This window comes from Acartia tonsa, chromosome 5 (assembly GCF_053477335.1).
Source record: "Acartia tonsa isolate MP-2025a chromosome 5, ASM5347733v1, whole genome shotgun sequence".
Classification (NCBI taxonomy): domain Eukaryota; kingdom Metazoa; phylum Arthropoda; class Copepoda; order Calanoida; family Acartiidae; genus Acartia; species Acartia tonsa.
In genome coordinates, this window is record NC_137264.1 from 22,528,227 (window position 1) to 22,550,100 (window position 21,874).

The window sequence follows — 21,874 nt, forward strand, 5'->3', positions numbered from 1 at the left end:
TCTGAAGCGATCCCGCTAGTAGGTTCCTCCACAGCACCGCTCTGTTGTCTAGAACAAACGTCAATAGTAAGGGGTTGTCCGAATCTAACCTTAACCTACAGGGTCATTCAAGAGAAATGCGTTTTTTTTAATTATGCATAGAAAAAAATTAAATAAAGTCTTTATATATTTGGAAAACCTGTTCTGGGACATTTATGTTTCAAATATTTAAAAATGCTTATTCCGACAAAACAAGCCTTAAAAATCGAAAAATGTTATATATACCGTCAGAATCGTCATAAACTCTTGTTTTTGGATATGTAAGAACCATTCGTGTGCTACGTGGTAAAATGTTCCAACTTACTTAAAACTTTTCAACTATTTCTATAATTTTCAACGTACCTCATAAACACAGGAATGGTTCTTATATCTAAAAACTAGATTTTATTCTAACAGTATGTTGTTAATAGGAAAAGTAAATGCATAAAATTGTTATAGCCCCCAAAAATTTATATATTTTAAAATTAGTAAAACTGATTTTCGAACACAGTAATAGTGTCTGACTGATTATGACGTAACAAAAAAAAATTATCCAATGAGAGGCCGTTATTGACCAATGGTAAAATTTATAGTGGCCTCTCATTGGCTAATTTTTTTGTTACGTCATAATCAGTCAGACACTATTACTGTGTTCCTGATTTTCTCGTATTCATTCGAATCCGGTGGATAGGAACCGGTTCTCATCCATACGAAAAAACTATGTCTAGCATCGTATTATAAACCGCTTTGAAAGAAATAACTATTAAATCCTCCAAAACTATTTCTTGCGTTAAAATAATAATTTTCAGAAATAAGTCTCGACACTAGTGCAAACTTAAGAGTCCTTGTGTATTTGTGAGAGACACGGGGAGGGTGTGGACAATGATTGATAAATCAATATAAATTAGATAAATTCACTGAGTGAAAAAGTCTTTGATACTTCTTAGTTATTTATTGAAATATATTTCAGTGGACATTGCACCCTCTTCAGTCTAAATGACATAAATCATATTAATTTAATTTACATATTAAAAGATAAGTAAAAATAAAGAAATTTGTACAACTATATAGGCAGAAAATGTTGCTAAATAAAGAAAATGATATGATCAACCTTGTAGTTAAGCTGGATGTTAAAAGTAAAGTGTTTAAAAATACATTGATATACATAAATTTTAATATTTATCATTTTTATATAAAAAAAACTATTTCCTTTTTAATGAAATTATCTTTCAAAATCAAAGTCTACTTTTATTGATAAAGTATTTAGAATTATTAAGTTAATCTGCATAGATACTGTAGAATAAAATTAGTATTTAAAAGTCAAGCTGTTTATACATTATTATTGATAATCAAAAAAAATTTTAGAAGGTTATTGTGAAAAAAAAACTTTTTAATATTAATCCCTTTCTCCAGCGTTTCGGAGCCGTTGGATTTTGGTGTGGCTCCGGCTCCAGCTCTAGTTCCGACCTAAAATCAAGAAAAACTCGACATATTTTTTTTCCACATAAAAAATATTTTATTATCACAAATTGCCCCTTCCTCTTTTCTTCACCTTCACGATTAAAACTTCCCCTCCATAAGTTTTACAAACGCAATCTTCTATTTGATGGCTTAAAAACTTTGGGTACTTTTATTAAATTTCAAACTTTAAACTAGCAATTTTGTGTACATGAGTGATAATTTTAACTATTTTCATTGGGTGTGTATATCAATTTATTTTCCATTCTCTCATCTCATAATATCCCTGATTATTTAGAGAATATAAAAGACTATGCGTATATGATCATATGCAGATGTCAACACATAAAAAAACAAGTATAACAACAACCATATAAAAAAAAACAGTTTCTGATGCCCCAACCAATTTTATGAGCATCCTTCGACAGTGGATTTTTAGATTTTATAGCAAAATTTAATTAAAATGATTTTATCTTCAAGTAATATGAATTTAAGATTGAATTACTGCCCCTCACAGTTTGGCAGGTTGAGGGGGGGCGGGGGGGTAAGGAGGGGCACTTGCCAAGTTCGGTTTTAGACTAGTGTGTACAAATATAAAAGTAACAGGATTTATGTAAGTTTGTCTGTCTGTTTGTAACGAAGTATCTTACTAACTGCTAAACCGAGGGGAGGTACTACCGCCTCCCTAAATAGCCCTTGGAATAGCCCCATTCATAATTTTTCTATATTTTCTTTTTAAAACCTAAATTGAGTATGCCCTTAGATGCCTCTAGTATAAAATATATGATGATGATATAGGATAATATTTCTATATTAGGTTATTTGGAAATACATTCAGTAGCACCAGGGAAATGGAACCAAAAGAAATTATATTTTTTTTTTTAAATTAAGAAATAACCCTCTGGGTTCTTAACTGTGATTCTATCTTTTAGGTTAGGTTAAGTAAGGGCTAGGACTTTACTGAAATATGGATAGAAAAAAGATTTGGGAAGAACTTTAAATTTTTTTTGTATATATAGCCTAGAGAATAAAAAAAACATTAGGCTGAAAGAAAATAAAGAAATATTATTGGTAGAAAATTAGGAAATTATAAACATAGTAAATATTTCATTTTTATTTGTGGGGATTCATTATAATCATGGCGGTTTGTTCCTCATTCAAAGTAAATATTAAATTTTGATTTGCGTGGCTACTCTATCACTTTGCAAAGGTATATATGTTCTCCTGTTTATATGACATCATAGTTGTTTGTTCCCTATTAAAAGATTCTTTATAAACCAAATAAATCCTTTACTAAACTCTAGGTATTATTTTTGTTTTATTTCAATATCAATATTTTTTCACACAATTTATTTATTTAAGCATTATTTAACAAAACAATATATGTTGTGCAACATTATTTTATTTACAGATACATCTACTTGAACTTTAATCAAGTTGAGCTTTTTTTTGTAGACAAAAATTAAAGAGTAAAACAAGGACATAAAGTTTTACAAGTCTAAGCCAGACAAAATTGCTAGTTTAAAGTTTAGACTCAGAAAATTTAATAAAAGTACCCAAAGTTTTTAAGCCATCAAAGAGGAGATTGCGTTTGTAAAACTTATGGAGGGGAAGTTTTAATCGTGAAGGTAAAGAAAAGAGGAAGGGGCAATTTGTGATATTATAATATTTTGATTATTTGTGATTGAGCCACATATACGGAATTGATTGAACACCTTAGTTTATGAAGCTAGAAAATGGAAGTGTTGGGGCATGGATATAATGTTTTCTCGTATTCATTCGAATCCGGTGGATAGGAACCGGTTCTCATCCATACGGGGCTAAAAAACTTGTTTTAATCTTATGATTGTACATTTTTATATTCGTAGAAAGCTGGATATAATACGATGCTAGACATAGTTTTTTCGTATGGATGAGAACCGGTTCCTATCCACCGGATTCGAATGAATACGAGAAATTAAATTAATATGATTTATGTCATTTAGACTTAAGAGGGTACCATGTTCACCGAAATATATTTCAATAAATAACCAAGAAGTACCAAAGACTTTTTCACTCAGGGAATTTATCATCGCCTGAATTATATTTTGATTATGTTCTTTTTTTAAGTTAGGTTATGTTTTTGGCATAAATAACTACTATAACTCTAATACATCCAAACTTTGTTAAGAGCATAACTATGTTATACATCAAGCTTATAACATGGGAAGGGATAATTTTATGAGAAAAATGAGAAAATGTTGACGGTGGAAGAGTTTGGACACTTTTAGTTTGTATAACTCAATCAAAATTTAATTATAATCAATTATGTTTTTAAAAATTTTAAGCCAGTCAATAACAGAACAAATTTGTAATTTTGAGGGTTAGTACATTTACCGTCCAATGCCCCCCCTCCCCCTCCTAGATCTTTATAGTAGTTTTCTAATACTGACTGTGTGTTTCCTACTTGTTTAAAATTAATTTTAAAATATCAAAATCACGATTAATCAAAAATCAAATAAACTATGTGTACTAAACAGTAGTTTCATATTTTTGATTGATCGACAATATCTACGAAATTTGACTATGTAATTTAAAAATGGCTTAAATTTTTAAAACTATTATACAATATTCATCCCAATGTTGTGAGCTTGCTATTGCTGCGCAACTTCTGCATATAATGAACCATGTCCCTGGCTTTCTTGGCAATAAACCATATTTGCCATTCAATTACTCACATTATAACAAATAATTCTTTTATATATCTCTTATTTTATCATAACCTTTATATTTCTTTTTTGGATATAGTCCCTTTCGTGACAACGGCTCTTAAGGGGCGTTTTATCGTATTTTCATAATGGCTTTTAGGTTATTTTAGGTTTGGTTTGGTTATATTAGGTTAGGGGCTAGAAATAGGAGATAAGCTACTGTGAAAATACAAAGAAACGCCCCTTAAAAGGCGTTGCCACGAAAAGGACCAATTCTAATGAGTTTTAACTCTATAATCTTGCTGAAAAGTCAATATCTTTAATTTAGGCATGAAGATTATTTAGCTTTCTTGAAAACAATCCTAAAATATAAAGTATCAAGTTTTTATGCCAGTATAATAAGATTTCGATTTATGTTATTTTATTGCAATATTTAAGCCTAAGGATGGTTTTAGCTTATTTTTCTACCCTCCCCTCTGAATACTGTACCCATAGATGGTAGGAGTGCAGCCGCTAGTCTTTAATATGATATAATTGTCCATTTCCACTGATTTTTGGAATATTTATTCTTAGGACAATGTTACAAGCAAGTCTATAATTCTCTATAATTAAGTACATATAAGTTTTTCCATATCAAACATCCTTTATTTCACTAAACTATCTGTCTATCTTTCTAGGTATATGTTGCTAATGTGTTATTTGTAATATTGTTGGTTAATCAAGTTATTATTCCATCAATCTATCCATCTATCTGTTTATCTATCTATCTATGTATCTGGTACTAATGTGTTATTTGTAATATTGTTGGTTAATTAAGTTACTGTGTAATGATATACACAAATGTATTAAAGTTGGGTGAATGCTTAATTTTAGTTTCCTTAAATTACAGTTTATCTCATTCTAAAGGCAATATTGAAGTTTCGAAAGCTTCTTTGATGAGTTAAACTCTTAGTTTCAGGTTGTTGTTAAATTATTATACAGCATGCTTTTGTATAAGAAAAGGCATAAAACTAAGCAGTTTTTTTCTTACAATACAATAAGTTACATTTTTAAGCACGGTATATTCATCTTAAATATAATACATAAATAAAAAAAAATTTACAATTTACAAATAAACGTTTATATTTAACTCACTATCTTAAGGGAAGGACAATATGATCTGCTGCCTTTCTGTTATAATAGAATAAATATATACATACGTATAATTTACTATTTACAAATAAACCATTAATTCCTTACACTCCCGAGATAAAAGACCCCGTGAAATTATTCATGCATTTTTTTTCAAACTTAAATTTAGGGTGGTGGTTCGACACTTCTCATATTTTCCAATATTAAAAGAGCCCAAAGCGCCTCTTGTGGCGTAGGTCGTAGTTCTAATTTAACGTGTAGAACAAATGATTATTCTCAAAGATAACTGAAAAATACTAGTTGGTCGTTTTTAATTGATAACAAAAAATAAAAAATGTATTTTTTTGTCTCAATCTAAAAAGCTCTGTTATAGGGTAGCTTGATATATGTATCTATGTGGTTTATGGTTCTTATCCTTATTCAAAAGTAAATAAAATATAGGTATATTTTACGATTCCTAAGGCCTACCTCTAAAATATGAGGTAAATCAAAGTTTTGATTTATTTTGATTTGACTAACTAATCTGAGAGGAAAAAAATAAAGAGACTATTCTAGGCAAACTTCACTGGGACCTTATGGTGAGTTGAGATCATGCTTTTTCTTGATTGAATTTGTAGCTTCCCATAGTTGAAAATTTTCAAATTACTAGAATAAACACATAGAGTAGCTTGGCTACAATAGATATTTATACAGGGGAAATTGTCCACCCTAATGCTCTACTCAAAGGGTATGAAATCTGTAGGAAATCATTTCATACAATATAACCTAACCTTACTAAAGTTTAAAAACAAGATTTATAATATATATTGAAAAATATCAAAATTTTCTGTGATTCTTAGTTATGATCAGAATATATATCAATGAAATTCAAATTTTATAGATATGCATAATTTTTATAAATATGTACTTTGTAAGGTTTAAGAGTTTTTAAAAATCTATTGGTTTAGATTCTCTATGAGAGCTTAGTATTATGAGTTACATAATTTAATGTATCTATTAACTCATAGGATTAAAAAAAGAAATTTATAAGAAATGCTTTCAGTTACAATAAGAATTTGATACAAATAAAAAGTATAGTAATCTATTACTTACTAGCGCCTGCGCTACAAGCATATAGAAGCTCTTTATTTGATGCGGACAGAAAAATTGCATAAAACCATCTTGAAACCTATGTGAAACCCCCCTAAAAATGAGGACTCAATTGGTTTAGCTCTTCAAATTGGGTATAAGAAAATAAAGTGAATTTTTTAAAATCGAGGCACTCGGTCATTGAGCTGAAGGGACAACTAAAGAGATGCTTCGCATCTAAAAGTACTTTGTTTATAACTTTTGTTTCAGTCTAATGTCAAAACTTATAATATTGTTCTTTTGACTTCAACAACGCATTTGACTTCTCAAGAAATTTTTTTATCGAATATTTGTTATAATAAATCATATCTTATGACATATTCAATAAATGTTTAGATAAAAATTATCAAACTAATAAACTAAGTTTTTTCTAAACTATAATTTTACTTAATTAATTTTTATATTGAATGTGTTTTCGTGTGTGTTTGTAAACTTTTAAGGTCTAATGTATGTTGATTGTGCACTTAAAAATAAATATGCTAAATATAGGCAGGGGCGTCCAAGCTTTTTAATTTGGGGAGGGGTAAAATTTCTTTAAGGGGGGGGGGTAATTTAATTTGTGTTTGGGAGGAGGGGTAAAATTTTGCCCTAATAACCCCTTTACTCCCCCCCCTTAGACGTCCTTCCTTGAATATAGGTTATAAGGGGGTAAGGGGAACTTATTTTGAGAGGGGTGGGGGGGGGGGGGGGTTGAATAAAGACTGTAGAAGCTTCGCCCCAATAGGTTATAGGAATGATTATATGCAAATAACAAACTTCCTTGAAAATTGTTAACAAGATCTAATGGGTTTTTATATAATTAAAGATACATAATATAAAGCTTTTTATTAAGCGGCAAAAATTATGAATTAGAGAAAACTGTACTTTTTTACATGATAGCTTTTATAAAAAAGAATAAACCACTTTATTATTAGCCTTAAACAAAAAATATTTTTACTCTCTTTCATTGATTAATCTCAACAAGTTTTATATCAACTTAATTAAATTTTACTTCATATTTACATTATTAAATACACCTAAAGTTTTAAATTTAAAATAACAATAACTTAAAATCACTTTTAAAAGAAAATTATTAAATTTTTAAAACTTTATTATGCCCTCAAACATGCCCTTTATTAAATAAAACTAAAAAGTCACATGGTATGAAAATAATGTTCAGAGGTTGGGTATACTCGATGTAAAACTACCCGTTGCTCTCAAAGACCAAAACTATATACATTCAGATGTATATATAATGTATGTACATATGCTGACGCCTCTTTTTTATATGGTTAAACTTATATACAGTCTTCTGTCTCTTTACCCCATTTTGTAAAACTTTCTCTTATATCCTCTCTCTCTCTTTCGTTCTCTCTCTCTCTCTCTCTCTCTCTCTCGCTCTCTCTCTCTCTCTCTCTCTTTCTACTTTCTCTCTCTCTCTCTCTCTCTCTCGCTCTCTCTCTCTCTCTCTCTTTCTACTTTCTCTCTCTCTCTCTCTTTCTACTTTCTCTCTCTCTCTCTCTCTCTCTCTCTCTCTTTCTACTTTCTCTCTCTCTCTCTCATTGTTTCTTCTGTATTACTCTATTTCACTTTCCCACTATAGCCTCAATCAAAGAGGATGTTTTGAGAAACAACGTAGGATTGGCCGGAATCTGAGAGAGAGAAATGGGCTCTCAAAGCCTTTGTTCCTAGCCAGCTGCGGAGGCCCTATTTTTATCGGAGCAACTAAACATTTGTGAAATTAAAAATGTCCTCTCCTCCTATTATATTTTAGTAGTGAGTTTTTAATTGTCTGAAGCTTAAGATTTCAACAACTATTGAACAGCTTGAGTTCTCCTTTTTAGGGAAGCTTCACATATATCCCGGACTGGTTTTCAGCTTTTTTATTTTACATTTAAGCCTTAAGATGGTTTTATGCTATATTTCTACCCCCTTCTTACCCCTTTGAAAATATAGCTAGATGGTAGGGGCGCAGCTGCTAGTTTTATCTGCCACTTCAGATTTTTTTGTCTGAATGCCACAAAATCAGTTAAATAAATGTTTGTTATTTATCGCCTAATATCCTGTGATAGTGAAATAAAATTGTAGAATCAATAAAACAGGGTTTAATCAATCAAAAACAAATTGGATTTGAAACAATATGGGATATAGAGTAATAAACAATTTTTAACAATTTCCAGCTTATCCACATGGTGTTTTTCTTTGTAAGTTTACCCCTTTTATACTCTTGTAACAAAATCTAGAAAAATCCTGTAGTACTTAGCATTAACAATTTAACATAACGTCTTTATATACTTTTCATGATTTAGATAGATTAAAATCAGAATTTTCTGCTTATTTACCAACTTTTTTCAAACTTTTTATAAATATTCCATATTGCGGTATAATCCTTTCAGGATTTTTTTTCAATTTGAAAATCTTGTGTTTCTTTGGCTAACTTCATAGCCCATCTTAAATCAGTGTAAGAAGGTCTAGGATATGTATATTAGCCTGTCCCAGATTTGAAAAATTTTGTTTAAATTTTTGCCCCCAGCCCAAATATGGTTGATTTATGCAAAAAAAATAACCAATGCAAAATATTTTTTCTGTAATGCAAAAATTGCGACGGTAGGCCTTGAGGAGTAGAATCAGGAAGTTTTGTCCATTTCAAAATATCTCGTTCCTAGCTTTAGAAATGACGAAAAAACACCATTTTTTAGAGTTTATTGAGAATTGTCCAATTTGTAGAAGTTTTTTGATGATTTTTGTGATTTTTTCAGGCTAGGAACGAGATATTTTAAAACAGACAAAAGATCCTGATTCTACTCCTCAAGGCCTTTCCTGGGAGCACCATGAAGCCATAGTTTTGATGCAATGAATTTTTGATATATTTCCACATTTTACGGTAGTATGTTGTTTATATTTCAAGTAAAATCTATTTATTAGCTAAAAGCTGCACAATATTTGGGTAGCTCACACAATATTTGATATGTAAAGGACTAGGCCAGTACATCTTTCAGAACAGAAACGAACCCAAGAAAAAAATTACCTCCCCCTAATAATTTTCATTTCTTTTATTTAAAAACAAGGATGACAACATCCATAAAAGCGAAGCTCTGAAACGGTAGGACAAACGGACATTAACACTTTTATAGTGTCTGAACTGAATAATCAGAATATAAAAGTATAAGAGTCGAAGCAAAAGTGTAAGTAAATTTTTTGCAAAACTGCTTGATACAGGATAATGTTTATGGACATACTTACATTTTTAGGAGTTGATTATAGAGTAGCTTCGCTTTAAAAAATGTTCTTTGTTGTCCCAGGAATCAATATACCAAAAATCAGATCAAACGGATAATTAGATCACATAAAAATTTGTTGTTAAAAAAGTAGAAAAATCAACATGTTTAAAATGGACGTACGGACATTCTGGTAATGATTATAGAGTTGCCACGCTTTCTAAATCGTACCTAACTACTACAGGAATCACCATGCAAAGTTTAAAATCGATAGGACAATTCTAACATGCCTAAATTAACGAATAAAAGCTATCTATCTCGGACGGACGTACGGACCTACCCTAATTATAGAAAAGCTTCGCTTTTAAAAATGTATATATATGTAGAAATTTAAATCAGAGAAATAGGTTGCATTGTGAGAATTTTCTTATGTTTGCTCTTAAATTGTAAGTTAAACTTATATCTGACCTTCATTAAATTTAACAAAAAATAATACAAGAACCTAGTAGGGTACTTTTTGGACTTAATTAAGCAATTATTCAAGGGTAGAGTTAAAATTTGTCCAGGAAAATTAGTTTAAAAATTCTATGCATTTTTTCCTTTGTGTATACCATTATTCAACATCCCTTGAAGATGCATTGTTTGACTTGATCCTAAAACACTAGTATTACAATAATGTCGCTAATCTAACTAGAAATTAATTCAAGTGAAAAGCGTCCAAATATATTCAGTAAAATAGAATATATTTTCTAAAAGTATACTAAAGCATCTTGAGTTTCTGCTCTTAAACAGACAAATAAAGAGAATTTGTAGTCACTTAAATTACATGTTTCTCACAAATTGTTTACATCTCTATTTTAGTTGAGACTCTTCCATGGAGATTTTCAGAGACAATGGATAATTCAAAGTATATTTTACAAATTTTTAAAATCAACTAAGATAATCAAGAAAATTTAAAGAAAGAACATTTAGTAATAAATCAACAAGGATGACAGCATCCATTAAAGCGAAGCTCGAAAATCAGAATGAAAGACAAACAAATAATAACTCTTGTAAATTGTCAGAAAATAAAAAGCAGAACATTGTTTGTAAGTCTAAACAAAATTGAATGTATTTTTTTTTACAAAATTGTGTAAATTGTCTAAATTAACGAAGAGAGCTTTTAGAAATATAATTGTTGATTCTAGTTTATAAATGTTTTGAAGGGCTAAATTTGAAATATTTTAGATTATTGTTGGGGACGGGCACTAATATAAAAAAAATAAACATATTTTTTATAATAAAATTGACAAAAAAGAAAAATTTTCTGTTACTTAAAATCATTCTTTTATTACTATGTAAAAACTGACTGTTTTCTAAAATCCAAACAAAATCTGTCCTATAGTTATACTTTTAATTTTGTTCTTGTAATTATTACCCTTACATATGGACATAATTGTTCATGTTTATTAGATATAGATGTAAAATATTTATACCTTGTGCCTGAGAATTTGCACTCTGTTTAAACAATTGTACATTTACTCAATACCAGAGATGGATTCTTAAAAGATAGATTAGGAGAATCGGAACCATTTTTTTGTTGCAAATGTTTAATATTTTATAGTAACCTACGTTACGTTAATACAATTCTTTTAATAATTTAAAACAAAGGGGCTTTAACATTAAAGATAATGGCAGAAATCGTAATCGACAAAGAGAATTAGGTGGTGTGGCAGCCCCATAGAAAATTTCATATTCTTTTTAAAACCGAGGTTTTTATATAAATAGGGTCGGTACCTCCGTATTGTTAGTAGCGAAGCTACTCTATAATTCACTTTCGTCAGTCCATCCGTCAGTCAGTCAGTCTGTTTGTAAAGCTATGGGGGAAACGTGATTTTCTCGGCTCCTATTCAAGATAGTTATTGTATTATACTGCTCTATAGTAATTTTTCCAGATTATTCATGATTTAGAGCTTCGCTACTTATGGATGTTGTCATTCTTGTTTATTTTAAATTAATTGCTTCATTTTGAATAGATACAAGCACAACAACGTAAAGCATTGCTATAATTTAGATAGTTTAAGACAAAAATTTATCTTTAAAAATATGAGACTATTGGGGCAGTCTTAGGTATGAATTTAACTATTATTATCATATTGAATATTGCAATCAAATTTATATGTAAATGTTATGTCATTATTATGAAACAGCGGATCATGGAAAGACAACGAAGTAGTGGGTTTCGTCGTATTTTCACAGTAGCTTTTAATAGAATTAGGAGAAAAGCTTCATTTTCTTTCCATGATCCGAAACAGCTACTCAATAGCTAGAATGTGTCTGTCTATGCGTCCGTCTAAGTAACTAAATAAAATTTAATCAGTTGCTATATGTAATAACTAGCGGCTTCGCCCCTAGCCTCTAGGGGCTTTTTTCTGAAGGTTAAGGGGGGAATTTTAAAAATTTTCTATACATTTTTTTTTTAGATATTTTCTGTAAGCCGCGCAATTTCAATTTTAAAAATGTCCGCATTTTTTTGCACACCCTTTAGAAAAAAATATGAAAATCTTTTTTGGGTGGGGAAAATAGCTTAAAAACTACCACAGGACCAATAGGTATATACCCTGAAAAGTAGAATCCAATTGGTTCAGTGGTTACCGAGATCTTAAGCTTCAGACGCACGGACGGACAGACAGACATCATTCTACTTTAAATTATAGATGTTGGATTTTTTTGTTTATACATATTTGTTAATTAATAAGAAATAATTAGAAGAACATCATTGATTTATTATAATGATTAATCTATAATACAAAGTAGCTTGATGTCTGTCCGTCTTTCTGTCTGTCTGTCCGTCCATCCGTCTGAAGCTTAAGATCTAACCACTGAACCGATCGGATTCTACTCTTCAGGGAATATATCTACTGGTCCTGTGATGGTTTTAGGCTATTTTTTGGAGGGTGGGACACCCCCAACCCCCCCGAAAACAAAAAAATCCCACCCCCATTTTTTTCGTAGGAGATATCCTTGGTCCTTTTTTTGTATAAGATTTCTTTAGTCCTTCTTATTTTTTTTACGAATTTCCCCTTAACCTTTTTTTATCATTTTTGGGACAAAGCCCCTAGAGGCTAGGGGCGAAGTCGCTAGTGATAAATAAAGCATTGATAAGGTCTATTTAATTGCTGTTATCAATGTTGAAATTGATAAACTAGCTCCACATTTTAAAATATTTTGACTGTATAATTATATGGTAAGCAATAAAATGTACATTAAAATCAATCTTAATTTCTCGCAAAGATTAGAAAGGTCATAGTGCCAACTTCCAATTCTATCACATTTCTTATTAACCAACGTTTATAATTTGTCCTTACAATTGTTAGCTCAAAACTTTTATTGAAACTTTATTTTGTAATGTGCTGCAAAGCAACAGCAACCAAACTTTTCCACAAATAATTTTAAACTGCAGGGGGGGGGGGGGTAATTTTTTATGCATAATTTGATAGAGATTTCTTCTTGATAAGCAGAAAAAATAATTTCTAAGTCTAAACAAAATTGTAGGTACATAAAATTGTTAAAAATTGTGTAAATACAGGATACAGTAAAAGGAGATTCTACGCTTTCTAAATCGTTCCTAACTGTTAAAGGAATCATCATGTTGAAATCGATAGGACAATTCTAACATGTCTAAATCAACGAAAAGAGCTACCCGTTCCGTACGGAAAGACCCTAATAATAGAAAAGATTTGAATTAAAAAAAAATCTTAATCTAAAAATTGGTGTACATATTACTTGAAGAGTAGTCCCGCGTTTACAAAAATTTATTTAACTAATATTGATTAAATATGTACTTTGGTAATTTAAATTTTATACTCAAAATTCTAAAGAATTGATTTAAATTGATATTAAAATACAAAATATTTTCAGTAGCGGAGATGCGGAGATGCGGTGTATGTTGGCAGTTACTGTCAATAACTTAAATAGATTTATAAATTACTATTGATTTATTATAATCTGGAATTAGCCATATGGTTTTCATTTTCCTATCCGCGGAAAGATGTCTATAATAGCATGCAATATTACCTATTTCATTAGGTCTTCGATCAATAACCTCTAGATTAGAATTGGTTATCAGCCATACTGAAAAATCATGTTAAGTATCTTATTGCAGACAATTTCCCACAAATATTAGAATGAAAATCATAAAATATATAAAAGTATTGTTAGCCCGGGCCTTCAGCTACTGGAGGCCAACTGAACTGGAACCATTCTTTATTCTTATTATTCTTCAATTTACTATCCGCGGAAAGCTGGCTTTATTACAATGCAATAAAATTAAAAGCGACAAAATAAATTAATTGCTTGAAGTGGTGTTTGAACTGGTAAGTGTTTTGATAAGTACTTTGTCTTATCAAATCTATTTAAATAATAAAAATAAATTTAGTAGTTTGATACCTTTTATAACATTAATACATATTTTTTGAAATTCTAAAATGAGGTATTTTTTCATAGTACCTCTTCCCATTTGCTTAGAATTTAGAAAGCAAAACTATTCTAATATTTGGGTATGTACGTCCGTACTTATCATTTATCTTGTCATGTTATAATTGTACTATCGATTTCAAACATTGCATAATGATCTCTATTACAGGTATGCACAACTTGGAAATAAAAGCAACTCTATAATATTTACTAAAAAGTCCATACATCCAATTAAAACAAAAGGCTAATTTTTTTAACTTTTTGACAAACAATTTTTTATGATATAATTATCCTATTTATCTGATTTTTGGAACAATGTTTTACAGGACAATGAAATAATAGTTATTTCTCGCATCGTATTATAAACGGCTTTCCGCGGATATAGAATGTACAATTATGAGATTAAAACTAGATTTTTTAGCCCCGTGGTGCCGAAGGCACCGGCTAAAAAAACTAGTTTTAATCTTATGATTGTACATTTCTATATTCGTAGAAAACTGGATATAATACGATGCTAGACATAGTTTTTCGTATGGATGAGAACCGGTTCCTATCCACCGGATTCGAATGAATACGAGAAAATATTTTATGCAAATCATCTCTTTCCATGCAGATATCTCCCGCATGGTTAGATGATTAATTGATTCAACCACTTATTTTAGTTCTGTAGATTTATATGGGATCCATCTAAGCCCCCCAACAAGATCGGTCAATCTTCTTCTTAAAACACTAAATGTTGAGTCGAAATTAATTGAGGTCAGTTTTTTAAGTAATCATGGTTAGTTAAGCTACTCTGAATTGAGGACAAGGGAATGAAATATTGGTAAAAGACATTGCACGATAAATTAATTTACATTTCCAATAACGAAGAACAAAATCATCCCTTCTTCAGATTAAAAGTACTGGTTGAAAAGTAAAGAGACTACTAATTGTTAACTAACCAATTATGATTCAATAAACGAATCGAAAGTTTTTGATCGAATCTTCCTTGCAGAAGGTGTTAAAACATTGTAATATAGGTTGCGTGAAAATATTTCAACTAAATATCTCTGTGTAGGTTGATGTACTGGGTGGAGGGACTCGAACTCCTGAATTTTTGGCAATGAACCCGCAGCACACGGTTCCAGTTCTTAAACATGGAGATTTTCCTATCAGGAATTAAATCATTTTTGTCAAACTTTTTTTAAATTAGTTTTTTTTGTGATAAAGTTTTTATTTTACTGTTTTTTTCTTTAGGTAGAGTGTTTATTTTTTAAATTTTCTGTTGGGAAGGTGGTGGTACCCTCCTAAAAATAGTTATTAACTATTCGAGACCTATTAGAAGCTACCCTGTAAAGGAGATCCTTCGGTACATAGAGACAGACACACAGAAAGATATCTTGTTTTTTTATGTAAGGATTGTCAATTCCTATATTTTTTTTGTAAATGATAATAATGATTTTTTTGTATTGAATTTTCAGTGAAAGGTTAGTACAATTAATAAATGATATTTTTTTCCAGTGTGGCTTTCAAACCAATTAATATCCGATGGATTAAAACCGATTCTCAGCCATACTAAAAAACATGAATAGAATGGCATTTCAGAAAATTTCCCACGAATATAAAAAAATCATAAAATTAATGCAAGTTTTTTTAGATTGGGAATTTGGGCCCTTTAATCTAACAAAACTGGTATTAATCTTATATTGTTTCATTTTAATATCCGTGGAAAGCTGTCTATAATACGATGCGATAAATAACTATTTTAAATATCATAGAAAAATGTTAAATTTAACCTTCTTTGGCTGCCCACCTGTTGGTCTGTTTTTTTTTAGAATATTTGAAAATTATTTCAAGTCATGAATTATTTATACACTAGCGGCTTCGCCCCTAGCCTCTAGGGGCTCTGCCCCAAGAGGTGATAAAAAAATTATGACGAAAATCGTAAAGGACCATGGAAATCTCATTCAAAAAAAAAAAAAAAAAAAAAAAAAAAAATTGGGGGGGGAGGATTTTTATGGTTTTTGGGGGGGTTGTGTGTGTCCCACTCCCCAAGAAAATAGCTTAAAACCACCACAGGACCAATAGGTAGATACCCTGAAGAGTAGAATCCGATCGGTTCAGTGGTTACGGAGATCTTAAGGGACAGACAGACAGACGGACAGACAGACAGACGGACAGACGGACAGACGGACAGACAGACATCGTTCTACTTTGTATTATAGATGTACAGTATAAACGGATGTTTTCATCCTTGTTCTACTAATTATTAAATAAAAATTATTTCCATTTTTAGTCGAGCAATTTTGATCTACCTTTGTCAAGTGTTTAATGGAGAAAAATTCTATCCAACTCAAGATCCAAAGGAAAATAAAATAAATAAATAAATTAAATTATATTAAAGGACCTTTATAAAATAAAAAAAGCTGATTTTAAGTTTTTCATCGATATTGTCAAAAGAAAGTGTATTCACTTTTATTTTTATAGCTAGCCGGTGCTTTTAGTAGGTAGTAGATGTAAATTTTTCCATAGAATTCAGATATGCAATCGGTTTTTTTGTAGCCCTCTTATTTTTTAAGTAATTTAAGTTTTTTTTTTTTAATTTAAGTTGATTTTAAGGTACTAAAACACAACAAAAAAAGGAAGAAAATGGCCATTATGAACAAAAATAGTAAAATCTTTAATTTGACACCTTACTTTTTAAATTCTGTCAGGTAATTATTGAAAAAAATCTATTTTTTTAAACCCACGAGAATAAAAACTTTGAACTTAATTATATCATTACCCAGGCATAAGAAATAGGCGTTATATATACTTTAAGAATGAGAAAAATATTACAAATCCATTCTAAGCAAAATTGAAATAAAAAGTTTACAAAATAGTAAATAAACTACAATAATAGGAATTATATGAAAATATTATATTCTATTATACAGGCAACCATCTTATTTCTTGTTTTGAGAATAAAAATGGGAAGGGGGTAAAGAGGGGATGAAGAAAGAGTTGCCTGTACAAAATAATATGTTAGGCCATTTTTATTTTTATTTTTACTTTTTTTCAATTTTGCTTACAATGGATTCGTAATATTTTTCTGATTCTAAAGGTATACATTTATTTTTAATGAAAAAAATAGTATCTTTCTGATGATTGCAAAAGCATGAAACTCTGAGTAAAAGAAAATAAAAATTTAAGATAAAATGTTGTTTTACTTTTAAGTAAGTTAGGTATACATGAACCCATATTTTTTATGCCTGTGTAATGATATAATTAAGTTCAAAGTTTTTATTCTCGTGGGTTTAAAAAAATAGATTTTTTCAATAATTACCTGGCAGAATTCAAAAAGTAAGGTGTCAAATTAAAGATCTTACTATTTTTGTTCATAATGGCCATTTTCTTCCTTTTTTTGTTGCGTTTTAGTACCTCAAAATCGACTTAATTTAAAAAAAAACTTGAATTACTTAAAAAATAAGAGGTCAACAAAAAAACGATTGCATATCTGAATTCTATGGAAAAATTTACATCTACTACTTACTAAAAGCACTGGCTAGCTATAAAAATAAAAGGTAATACACCTTCTTTACTAGAAAGCCGTACAATCTCATCTACTTATTAGGACAAACGTTTTAAAATTATTTATTTTTGCTTACTAGGCTCTTGCCGTAGTTAATCAAAGACTGAATTTTGATCTAGGCATTTTATACATGTAAAACTATTCATCAATTTAACTTAAATTGTCTTGTCAATCAGTTTGGCCCGACTCCCGGGGAGGAAGGAGACATTGGGCTGTTTTTACACTACTCCCCAAAAGATTTATAATAATGTTATCTTATTCGTTGGCTTTACAACTTTGGGGACTTTTATTGAATTTTGATTGTTTGATTCATAAGCTTGATTGTACAAACGTTTCGATCACTAATTGTGATCTACAAAAGAGTTAGCTTTGTGAATCATCATTGGGGATGTACATCAATTTATTGTCCCTGCCCGACTCCCCCTTTTTTGATTAAAACAACAGTGCAATGCAAAATATAATAAGTAAATTCTTTTGTAAATTACGGCTGGCAATCCCTTATAAGACCATTAATTCTAGAAAGAACCCATAATTATTTTAATCTTGACAGAAAGCAAAAAGTTAGATTTCTCCATCTCAAACAAAATTAATTTCTTTTTATTTCATTTCTGTGATCAAAGCCTTAATCAATTTAACAAGTCGAGAATTAGCCTGCTTTAGATTTAGGATGTTGCAACTTTTATGTTAATTTTTTTAGTAAGAATTACTGATGAAATAATGTAATTTAAATTAGGAGGCTGCAACTTATGTATTTAATTAGATTTTCAGGAGAATCATAAATGCAACAGTCGATTTTGGAATTAGGATGCTGCAAATTTTAATTTTTAAGTTTCCAGTAGTAATACAGATGCAGCTGTACATTCTGATTTAGAAATAGGATGTTGCAACTTTAATATTTTGTTTCCAAGAGAATTGAATTTGCACCAGTCTTCTTTAAAAAAGAAGGATGTTGCAACTTTTAAATTTTTATATTTCCAGGAGAATTACAGATACAGTTGCACCATTCTAATTTGGAATTTGGATTCTGCAACTTTTATTGTTTATGCTTCTTAAAGAATAACAGATCCAGCTGTTCTAGTCTTATTTGGAATCAATTTAGAAAGCTGCAACTTTTACGGTTTATGTCACTAGGAGACTTGCAGAAGCAGTTTCACCAGTCTTCTTTTGTAGAAGAATGCTGGAACTTTTAATATCAATGTTTTCAGGAGAATTACAGATGCAGTTGCACCAGTCTGCTTTGGAATTAGGAATGACATCCCAGAGAAAGAAAGGTAAATTCTGACATTTAGTACACAGATGAAAGGTCAGGTTGCTTATTTTGTACCATTATAAACAATAGAATGGTGATTGGCTTTGTCTGTAAATATCTTACTAAACACTAATCTGATTGAGTTCTTTATTTTATTGAAGCTATGAAACATTTAAATAAGTCTTGAGATGATCTAACCCTCCTCCGCTTTGATACAAGATGCAAAGGACACAGCTGTTAGTTTCTTAATCATCATAAAGATAATCTATATATATAAAGATGAAATAATATTATATTTCAGGAAAAGCGTGGAAGAGGCTATGAAATGGACTGATGATTATTTAGCTAAACATAAATATTTTGGTAAGAAAATATTTTTAAAAATTTTTAAAAGCCTTTACTACTAAGTTGTTATTCTCAAGATTTTCTGTAGGTTTTAGATTTGTCCTCAGGTAAATGTATTACAAACAACTTAATCAATTGGAAAAATTTTTTTTTCATTATTTAAGCAGTTTTTTTTATTTTTTTGTCATATAATACAAATGACCAATTATAGGCCAGTATATGGTTTACAATTGGTCAATTTAAATTTACAATGGCCTATCATTGGTCATTTGTATTGTATGATGTCATTTTTTGTCCATGTTACTTTGTTTTCCATATTAGAAATTTTTGTTTTAGGAGGTGATAACCTTACTGTAGCTGACTTTAGCCTGATAGCTTCTATAACAACATATGAGGTAGGAATCAAGCATGATGGCATCTATAAAAGCGTAGCTTAACAAAGCAGAGATAAAGATTGAAGAATACTTGGTGGAGTACTTACAATTAGAAACTACGCCTTTAATTTTTTTTTCATTGTCCTACGGCCCTTTCAAAATCAACAAAAAACATGTAATATAATTTTTATTTTAGTAGCTTTGCTTAATAAACTATTATACTTAATTTAAGGCTTGCATGAAGGGACTCGAACCTATTTCCAAATATCCTAACATTGAGAAATGGCTCAGCATGTTTAAGGTATATTTATTTAATTAGGCGCAGATACTTTTAAAGTAGGGTATCTGCTTTAAAAACAAAATATTTTTTTTAAATACTTAGAAATTTTAGGCTATGCAAATGAGGAGTGTTTATTACACTAGTCCCTAAGGTTTATAATAACGTTTTCTCATTCGTTAGATAAAACACCCTGGGGACTTTTACTAAATTTAGATTGTTTAGTTCATTAAGTTGAGTGTCAAAACATTTCAACTACCAATTGTAATCTAAAGATATGATAATTTTGTGTATCATCATTGATGATGTACATCAATTTATCGGCTATTTTCTTATCCCTTTAGATCCCTGTATGCGTCTTGTCCTTGGTTTACTTGACAATTGAACATGCGAAAATTGACAATTATAAAGTAAAAATGTACAAAATTCTATAAAAAAAAATAATAAATATATAAGCCCTAGACTTATAAAAAGAAATTTATTTAAATTTTTGCACGTAAGAAATAACTTTTTACATACTGACCCCCAGTGATTGTTATTAAAGAATTGCTACGCTTCTTAAATTTAACCTTATCGATACAGGAATTAAAAGATTGTGTTGTTTAGAGTGAGATGCCTAGCTATTCAGAGGTTGGACAACCTGGTGTGGATCAATACAGGTAAGTTGCCAGGTTTCAAATATGAAATATAAAAATAGATGCTTCACTTATAGCATTGTACCTAATCGTAATAGAAATCAATTTTACAAAAATTAAGTGGTAACAAAATTGTACCTGACTATTACTAGAATCAGCATGACAAGTTTGAAATTAATGGGACAATTCTAACTAACGTAAAATGATGACGAAAGATTGTACACAAGGACAAAAAAATGTAGAAAAGCCTTGCTTTTAAAAATAAGTAATATAAAAAAATATGTCTTTAGAAAAACATTATATAACAGTCATATGAGCTTTTTTTATAGTGCCTATTAAAATGACGTCATACAATACAAATAACCAATAATAGGCAAACAAACAGACTGAATAAGGCCCGTATACACTTTTAATTGACCAGATAATAGGCCAGTATGACGTACTAAAGGTACTATAAAAATCATTTAGGTTTTTGTTACTTTTTTCAGAGCCTGGTTTGAAGCAAGCTATCATGAAGTTCAGTCGGAAGCCCTCACTGACATCTAGTGGACTCTTTGTGTACTAATTTTATGTTATAACTGCCCTAGCGGCACATAATTGCATCTTACATAGCTATAAAGTACTAAATTATTGTTATTTTAAATGATTTGATTTATTATAAATGTACACATTATTAAAACTTGATTTTTTTATTTGATCTTTGCTGATATTTTAAACATGAAAACGCACTGAAATAAATATATTTAGGATTTGAATTATTTGTTTTTCTTTAAAAGCGAAGCTTTTCTATAATTAGAGTTGGTCCGTTCGTTACAGTTAACTTTTCGTTAATTTAAACAGGTTAGAATTGTTCTATCGATATTAAACTTTGCATGTTGATTCCTATAACAGTTAGGTACGACTTAGAAAGCGAAGCAACTCTATAATCGTTACCAAGAGTCCGTGCGTCCATTTAAAACAAGCAGATTTTTTTACTTTTTTGCCTACAAATTTTTTTTCCTGTTCATCTGATTTTTTTAATACTGATTCAAAAAGTTAGAAGCTCTTTATAGTGCCTATAAATAACGTCACATTAAAATAGTCCTTTATTCTAATAAGACATAATTCGGAATTATTTATTCTTTTATTGGCACTAAATTTTAAAACTTTTGGTCGAAAAATCCGGAATTGCGTCATATCATATTAATGGACTATTCTAATATAACGTAGTTTTTTTATGCACTATAAAGAGCTTAAAAAATTATGTATTGTCCATATCAAGCATCTATTATTTAAGTAATTTTTAGGTAAATTAACATAGAATTTTTGTTTAAACTTCTGAATAATGCTGAATATTAAACGAGTTGTTACTATGTATTTATTAATGTTCG

At 29.8% G+C, this 21,874-nt stretch overlaps 2 protein-coding genes across 2 annotated transcripts; both read left to right on the plus strand.

The window, feature by feature from the left end:
• The first annotated feature begins 14,034 nt into the window (after positions 1-14,034).
• Positions 14,035-15,425, plus strand: LOC145319042 (glutathione S-transferase 1-like). Its single transcript, XM_080160867.1, has 3 exons — positions 14,035-14,090; positions 14,737-14,830; positions 15,132-15,425. The coding sequence occupies exons 1-3, from the start codon at positions 14,086-14,088 to the stop codon at positions 15,234-15,236; spliced, it is 204 nt and encodes a 67-aa protein (XP_080016993.1). The 5' UTR covers positions 14,035-14,085; the 3' UTR covers positions 15,237-15,425.
• A 924-nt stretch (positions 15,426-16,349) lies between these two features.
• LOC145319041 (glutathione S-transferase 1-like) lies at positions 16,350-21,256 on the plus strand. The gene is made up of 8 exons (XM_080160866.1): positions 16,350-16,417; positions 17,702-17,756; positions 18,830-18,895; positions 19,175-19,236; positions 19,555-19,613; positions 19,825-19,893; positions 20,476-20,528; positions 20,993-21,256. Coding segments are annotated over exons 2-8 (369 nt in total). The 5' UTR covers positions 16,350-16,417; positions 17,702-17,754; the 3' UTR covers positions 21,051-21,256.
• Positions 21,257-21,874: the final 618 nt, after the last annotated feature.